Genomic DNA, 7962 nt, shown 5'->3' with positions numbered 1-7962 from the left:
TTCCCGTGGGCGTCGAGGAGGGGCTTACACCCTGGCTCGCCAGCAGGAGGCAATACATCAAGTGGAATAATCGCCATCGGTTTCCATCTGTTCGGGGATAGAGCGTTGCCCCCTCGTGCGCGTGGGCTTTCTCCGGGTGCTCTGGCTTCCTCCCACCCACGTGCATTGTAACATTATTCACTGGCTGACAGCATTTTAGGACTCTCCTGAAAAAGAGTCCTACGACTCAGTGTGGCTGTCCTGGACAAATAAGTAAAGTTGTTGCTTTTCGTCAAAGGATATGGAATCTGCTCTCGTTCGCCTCTTTGTTTCATCATTGGTAACCCTCTCCATCTTCATCACCTGCCACAGGTAACACTTTGCGGCTGCTGCTGCTGTCGTTTTGCCAGCGTGTGATGATGGCACACAGGTGTGCGCGTGTTGACGTCACGCGCGTGTGTGGGCGATGACGTCGCCAGATGTTTGTGGTGACGTTGGACAGGTGTGGTGACGTCACGCGTGTTTGTGCGTGGTGACGTCCCGCAGGTGAGATCCTCCAGCGGGCGGGCAGGCTGAGGGGCGGGGCTGCTCCCCCCCCTCAACCAGCGCAGGTGCGGAGGAGAGGGGCGGTGACCCCCCTCCCCGACTGCGAGCAGCGCAAAGTCCCCTCCCCTCCCCCCTCCCTCCCTATTCCCTCCCCTCCCCCCTCCCCTCCCTATTCCCCCTCCCCCCTCCCCTCCCTATTCCCCCTCCCTGTCCCCTCCCTGTTCCCTACCTGCCCCCTTCCCCCACGGGCTCCGAGTCCACGCCGCCGTCTCCACTGGCGCCGCGGCTCGCGCGAGAGCCCCGCGGCTGCGATCGCCCCCGCAGCTCTCAGCTGAACGCCCCCGGGGGTGGCGGTGCGAGGCGCCGCGCAGTGAGGGTAGAGCTCAGCCTCGCGTGGAGAGGAGGAGGAGGTTGTGGGGGGGGGGCTCTGAAGGTCTACACGGGGTGGGGGGCGCCACGAGTCAGGGCAGTGCCACGGTGGCGAGGGGGTCCGAGGGGGTGAGCGTGCTGGTGGGTTAGTGAGCCTGGCATCACTGGGCACAGAGCGTGGTGAGTGTGCTGGTGGTGGGTGAGTGTGCTGGTGGGTGAGTGAGCTGGTGGGTGAGTGAGCTGGTGGTGGGTGAGTGAGTGAGCCTGGTGTCACTGGGCACAGAGCGTGGTGAGTGTGCGCAGCGGGTGGATGAGGCGAGGGTGATTAGGCGGGGTGAGTAGGGCGAGGTGAGATTGAGGCGAGTGTCAGGAGGTGGTGAGTCGTGGCGAGGGTGGACGAGGGTGGTGGATTTGAGGTGAGGACGAGGAGAGTGATTATGGGTTGAGTGTGGTGAGGCGAGTCGAGCGTGAGCCGAGGTATGGGTGAGTGTGAGTAGGGGGTACATTGATGAGGGGTGAGTTTGGACTAACCTAGATTATAAGAGTTTAGCGTTTATAAATGTACTTACTAGGTGGTGAAGTTGAGGTGTGAGTAGAGGTGAGGTGAGTGTGGGTCGGGGGGAGGTGACGCGGTTGAGAGGTGAGTGGTAAGGCTGAGGGGTGAGTAGTGGTGAGGTTGAGGGGTGAGTAGTGGTGAGGGTGAGTAGGGGTGAGTAGTGGTGAGGGTGAGTAGTGGTGAGGGTGAGTAGGGGTGAGTAGTGGTGAGGTTGAGGGGTGAGTAGTGGTGAGGGTGAGTAGTGGTGAGGGTGAGTAGGGGTGAGTAGTGGTGAGGGTGAGTAGGGGTGAGTAGTGGTGAGGTTGAGGGGTCAGTAGTGGTGAGGGTGAGTAGTGGTGAGGGTGAGTAGTGGTGAGTCATGGTGAGGGTGAGTAGGGGTGAGTAGTGGTGAGGGTGAGTAGTGGTGAGTCGTGGTGAGGGTGAGTAGTGGTGAGTCGTGGTGAGTAGGGGTGAGTCGTGGTGAGGGTGAGTAGTGGTGAGTCGTGGTGAGGGTGAGTAGTGGTGAGTCGTAGTGAGGGTGAGTAGTGGTGAGTCGTGGTGAGGGTGAGTACGGGTGAGTAGTGGTGAGGGTGAGTAGTGGTGAGTAGTGGTGAGGGCGAGTAGTGGTGAGTAGTGGTGAGGGTGAGTAGGGGTGAGTAGTGGTGAGGGTGAGTAGTGGTGAGTAGTGGTGAGGGCGAGTAGTGGTGAGTAGTGGTGAGGGTGAGTAGGGGTGAGTAGTGGTGAGGGTGAGTAGGGGTGAGTAGTGGTGAGTCGTGGTGAGGAGGACGCAGCAGCCCATGGCGGCGACTCTGGTGGTGCTGTTCGGCGTCACTGGCGGCGCGGGCGGCGAGGCGCGGGGCTCGGACGAGGCGGACGCGGCGCTCGTGGCGTGGCGCTGCGTGCGGCCACAGTGCGGACAGGTGAGGCCCCACAACACGTGTGTGTGTGCGTGTCAACACGTGTGCGTGTCAACACGTGTGCGTGTCAACACGTGTGCGTGTCAACACGTGTGCGTGTCAACACGTGTGCGTGTCAACACGTGTGCGTGTCAACACGTGTGCGTGTGTGCGTGTCAACACGTGTGCGTGTGTGCGTGTCAACACGTGTGCGTGTGTGCGTGTCAACACGTGTGCGTGTGTGCGTGTCAACACGTGTGCGTGTGTGCGTGTCAACACGTGTGCGTGTGTGCGTGTCAACACGTGTGCGTGTGTGCGTGTCAACACGTGTGCGTGTGTGCGTGTCAACACGTGTGCGTGTGTGCGTGTCAACACGTGTGCGTGTGTGCGTGTCAACACGTGTGCGTGTGTGCGTGTCAACACGTGTGCGTGTGTGCCAGTGTGTGTGCGTGTCAACACGTGTGCGTGTGTGCCAGTGTGTGTGCGTGTCAACACGTGTGCGTGTGTGCCAGTGTGTGTGTGTGTCAGTGTGTGTGTGTGTCAGTGTGTGTGTGTGTCAGTGTGTGTGTGTGTCAGTGTGTGTGTGTGTCAGTGTGTGTGTGTGTCAGTGTGTGTGTGTGTCAGTGTGTGTGTGTGTCAGTGTGTGTGTGTGTCAGTGTGTGTGTGTGTCAGTGTGTGTGTGTGTCAGTGTGTGTGTGTGTCAGTGTGTGTGTGTGTCAGTGTGTGTGTGTGTCAGTGTGTGTGTGTGTCAGTGTGTGTGTGTGTCAGTGTGTGTGTGTGTCAGTGTGTGTGTGTCAGTGTGTGTGTGTGTCAGTGTGTGTGTGTCAGTGTGTGTGTGTCAACACGTGTGCGTGTGTGCGTGTCAACACGTGTGCGTGTGTGCGTGTCAACACGTGTGCGTGTGTGCGTGTGTGTGTCAACACGTGTGCGTGTGTGCGTGTGTGTGTCAACACGTGTGTGCGTGTGTCAACACGTGTGTGTGCGTGTCTGTGCTACCTGGCCTGTCGCTCCGCACGAAGCTTCGGGTCTTCTCGGCCACAGTCATTCCCTCCCTTCTCTACGCTTGCGAAACGTGGACCCCCCTAATGGAACATCTTCGCCGTTTAGAAACATTTAGGCTGGCCTGCCTACGATCCATCCTGGGTTTAACCAGTCTGGATTGTGTGAGGAGCTCACAAATCCTCGAAAGATCTGGGCAGAGTCCCATCGGTTAGCTCCTCCGGTAGGCAAGGCTGCGTTGGCTGGGTCATGTAGCCCGCATGCCCAGCCACCGCATGCCTAAACAGCTTTTGTTCGGCCGGATCGAGGGGGCTAAACGGGCGCGGCACGGGCTAGAGAAGAGATGGAGTGATGTGGTGCAGGAGGACGTGGAGCTGAGTGGACTTGCCGATGACTGGTACCAGCGGTGTCAAGATCGACCTCTGTGGAGGAGGCTCATAAAGGACGCTGCTGGGCAGTTGAAGGCAGTCGCCTTCGAACAACAACGGAGGACGGAGGAGCGACGCTCGCAACAACGAGCGGAGCGCCGGATGGATAAAGCACAGCAAGTTGGCACAGTAGGGAGCACAGGTGGTGCATCAACCAGTCATCTCGGTCATCTCAGTCAGTCGAACCGTGACACCTGGGTCTGCCCCGTGACCTCCTGTCAGCGGGCGTTCGACACTTCACGTGGCCTCAAGGTGCACATGGCCTGGCACAAGCGTCGTGGTGACGTCATCGCCACTTAGTGGCGAATGGCGGTTGTTGTTGTGTGTGTCAACACGTGTGTGTGTCAAAACGTGTGTGTGTGTCAACGCGTGTGTGTGTGTCTGTGTGCGTCAACACGTGTGTGTGTGTGTGTCAACACGTGTGTGTGTGTGTGTGTCTGTGTGCGTCAACGCGTGTGTGTGTCAACGCGTGTGTGTGTCAACGCGTGTGTGTGTCAACGCGTGTGTGTGTGTCTGTGTGCGTCAACACGTGTGTGTGTGTGTCAACACGTGTGTGTGTGTGTGTCTGTGTGCGTCAACACGTGTGTGTGTGTCAGTGTGTGTGTGTCAGTGTGTGTGTGTGTCAACACGTGTGTGTGTGTCTGTGTGCGTCAACATGTGGAGGAGCGGTCGTATCGCGGATAGCGCTACGCTGCGTTACGAAGGCGGCGACCCGGGTTCGATTTCCGCTCACGGCCAACAGTGACGATTATCTGAACCGGTCCAGGGCCTCCTCCTAGATCGACTCAACCTCAAATGAGTACCTGGTGCGGAGTGTAGTAAACATCGCCACTGGGGAGACAAAGGCGGTCAGGCGTGGTGCTGGCCACCCACCTCCTCGTGTACCATTCCGGCCTTCATATGTGCTCGCTAACAGCACTTTCCCCAAATCTGTTAAGGCTACACGGGGGGTCTGTGTGAACACGTGGGGAGCGGTAGTGCAGCGGTTATCGCGCTGCACTACGAACCCGGCGACCCGAATTCGATTCAAATATTCATCACCGATCAACACCGAGGACAAATATTTGGAGCCGCATTCTTCTTAGTCGTGGCGCGGCCTCGCACGGCTCGGCTCAGGCTCAGCTCCATGGGACCTCTGAGCGCGACTGCGACCACCACGCTCAGAGCTGGCTCAAGTTGAGCACCGTCTTGAGCCATGGGCTCACTTGACCCAGAGCCGAGCCGTGACTCCAGATTACGGCTCTAAGAGTGACGTGAGTGTTTGGGTATGTGTTGGGGTGAGCGTGAGTGTTGGGGTTGAGTGTTGGGGGTGAGTGTTGGGGTGAGTGTGAGTGTTGGGGTGAGTGTTTGGGTGATTGATTGGGTTGAGTGTTGGGGTGAGTGTTGGGTTGAGTGTTTGGGTGAGTGTTGGGGTGAGCGTGAGTGTTGGGGTGAGTGTTGGGGTGAGCGTGAGTGTTGGGGTGAGTTTTGGGTTGGGTGTTTGGGTGAGTGTTGGGGTGAGTGTTTGGATGAGTGTTGGGTTGAGTGTTGGGGTGAGTGTTGGGGTGAGTGTTGGGGTTAGCGTGAGTGTTGGGGTGAGTGTTGGGGTGAGCGTGAGTGTTGGGGTGAGTGTTTGGGTGAGTGTTGGGTTGAGTGTTGGGTTGAGTGTTGGGGTGAGTGTTGGGGTGAGTGTTTGGGTGAGTGTTGGGGTGAGTGTTGGGGTGAGTGTTACTCGCTGGATGGGCGCGAGGTCCGTGCTGTGATCTTCACTGTCGGGGGTCCTTCGACCCGTGCTGGAAATTCCACATTCCTATGGTGTGGACAAGCCCCAACCGCTGTTGTGGAGAGGGCCTTGTCTTTGTGCGCGTGCGTGACGGTTACCCAGGGCAGTGAGCAAGTGGTGTAATCGCCGTTTGTTTCTATCTGTACGGGGATTGAGACTGTGGATACCCCACCCCTCTGGTATAGACACTTATCATTAATTGAGGCTGACAATAAGTTGACAAAATTAAATGAAATCCCAATGCAAGACGCCCATTGAAAGGGCAGTCGTCTGACTCACTGTGGCTCTCCTGGATAAGGAGGTAAAGTTATTTGTTTTAAGTGTGCGATGTGATCAGTGCGTGAGAGCACTATTGTGATGCTTACGATCAACCCCTGGCGCTCCACCATAGCCCTGCTTGCTTGACACCGTCACTGTTTAAACGCACACCGGTGTATACACAGTACACCGCGACGTGCAGCGAGTGCTTTTATCGGATGATCTCAATGTTTAACTGCAGGCCATGCCACAATGTCAATATTGGAATTACGCTCACAATGAGATTGTACGTTGGGTTGGAGAAATAGAATACTTGTGTATAGTGAACATGAAGATGCAGTGGCTCGTGTCATGTTGTCTTGTATTATTTTCCATGAACATTGAGGGGCAGCCAGCCTTGTATCCCGGCGAATCCCCGCATCACCTAAACTCCACACGATGGAGAAAGGGGGAAAAAATGAAGGCGGAAGAAGTCTGCGACGTAATCTTTCGGCCAAAATTATTTGAGAGCTTAGGATCCATGACAGTGAGGCGTTTGTGTGCAGGTCATCGATCTTCGTTTCAGAAATTATTCAGAATTTCGGTGGAGGTGACTTAAATAGGCAGCACATTCTCTCATCTGTGAGGGCCATTAGCAAAGTACAGTCATGGCCGACTAAGTAATGGCGTCGCCCAGCCACGGGGAGACTCGTCTGGCACACGGCGACAACCACGTGGCGCCTGTGGGCCTCGCTTCTCTCTTCCCCGTAGGGTGGCAGGGTGGTGCTGCTGGTGCAGCGGTCACGCTCACACCGCGCGGCAGGAGGGGCCTGGATTCGATTTCGGACTCGGGTGCCTTTCTGTGTGGAGTTTCTATTCCATCCCTCTGTTCTGCCGTTGGTTTCCTGTAGTTTCTCCAGTTTCCTCCCATACCTAAAACATTTTTACCTGATGTTGACCAATAATCCCAAAGCTGTAAATGATCCGCAAATTACTAATTTGGGATTACACAAAGCAGCAGCAACATCGCCCCCTACTGCTGAAAACCCTGGCTTTGTGGTTGACTAAGTTTACCATCCCTCTGAGCTTCATAAATGAGTAACACTGTAGTGGAAACCAACAATGGATGCCTAGTGAATGGACTGCTCCCTACCACAGGAATGTGGAGTTTCCACCCCTGCAAATGCTCATGTATGCAAGAAGGTGCTTGACTCATTTGACTTGTGGGGGAGCAATGGATCTCTGTTGCTAAAAGCACAGGAATGTGGAGTTTCCACCCCTGCAAATGCTCATGTATGCAAGAAGGTGCTTGACTCATTTGACTTGTGGGGGAGCAATGGATCTCTGTTGCTGAAAGCATTCTCGGACCACTTCTCTGGAGCCCCTTCTGTCACGCCAGCAGGTGCCCACGTGGTTCTCGTTTGTCCCTGCGTCCAGGCCCGGTGCGGTGCCGTACTGGCCTTCATAGGTGCTACTCGCTAACAGCAGTTGCTTCTACAGCCTGTTCAGGTGCTACTGGCTAACAGCACTTGCTCCGACAGCCTGTTCAGGTGCTACTCGCTAACAGCATTTGCTCCGACAGCCTGTTCAGGTGCTACTCGCTAACAGCACTTGCTCCTACAGCCTGTTCAGGCTATACGGAGGAACTTTGTCTTTGGTGTTCCCACGCGTGTGTTGGTGTGTTGCAGGTCAATGAGATGCACATCGAGTGTGTCACGCGTGTGTCACGCGTGTGTCACGCGTGTGCGTGTCGCAGGTGGGTGAAGTGCACCGCCTGCTCGTGCGCCCCTCCGACGTGGAGCTGGGCGAGCAGTGCCGCGAGGAGACGGGACTCTCCCCGCGCGACCTCGAGCGCGCCCCCCTCTTCGGTGACGTCATACAGCAGGTGCAGGCCCTCGGCCCCCCCCGCCCTCTTCTCATTCTTCCCTTTCGCTGCTCAGGCGGCTTCGAGTGCTTGCTTATTGATCGTGAGCCACTGCGTTTTACTTCATTGTTACGATGTTGTCTTCCGTTTCCCAAATACTCTGTGGTGAAACTCCTGAGATCCGTCCTGATGTTGTTGTTATCATCGCGCTTGTTTACCTGGGAAAGCTTCACTGAATCTTAAGACTTTTTTCAGGAGAGTCCTGCCAATTGTTTGCAGTATGGGGCGATTTTGCTGCAGATAATATTTCAGCATTGGGATGTTGTTTTGCCAATACCAGGTGCATG

The 7962-nt window shown here is 56.3% G+C and overlaps 1 protein-coding gene across 5 annotated transcripts in view; it reads left to right on the top strand.

Moving 5' to 3' along the window:
• Positions 1-981: 981 nt before the first annotated feature.
• Positions 982-7962, top strand: part of LOC133355927 (epithelial splicing regulatory protein 1-like) — a 30899-nt gene continuing 23918 nt past the window's right edge. For all 5 annotated transcript variants that reach the window (XM_061573355.1, XM_061573356.1, XM_061573357.1 and 2 more), the window contains exons 1-2: positions 982-2349; positions 7508-7636. In XM_061573355.1, the coding sequence (XP_061429339.1) occupies positions 2227-2349; positions 7508-7636 (252 nt within the window). In that variant the 5' untranslated portion in view covers positions 982-2226. The remainder of the gene's footprint in view (positions 2350-7507; positions 7637-7962) is intronic.

Source organism: Lethenteron reissneri, chromosome 52 (genome assembly GCF_015708825.2).
Source record: "Lethenteron reissneri isolate LAM-NWPU_2019-01 chromosome 52, ASM1570882v1, whole genome shotgun sequence".
NCBI classification, from domain to species: domain Eukaryota; kingdom Metazoa; phylum Chordata; class Hyperoartia; order Petromyzontiformes; family Petromyzontidae; genus Lethenteron; species Lethenteron reissneri.
The sequence above is the reverse complement of the archived record's forward strand: the minus strand, read 5'-3'. Positions and strand labels throughout refer to the sequence as shown.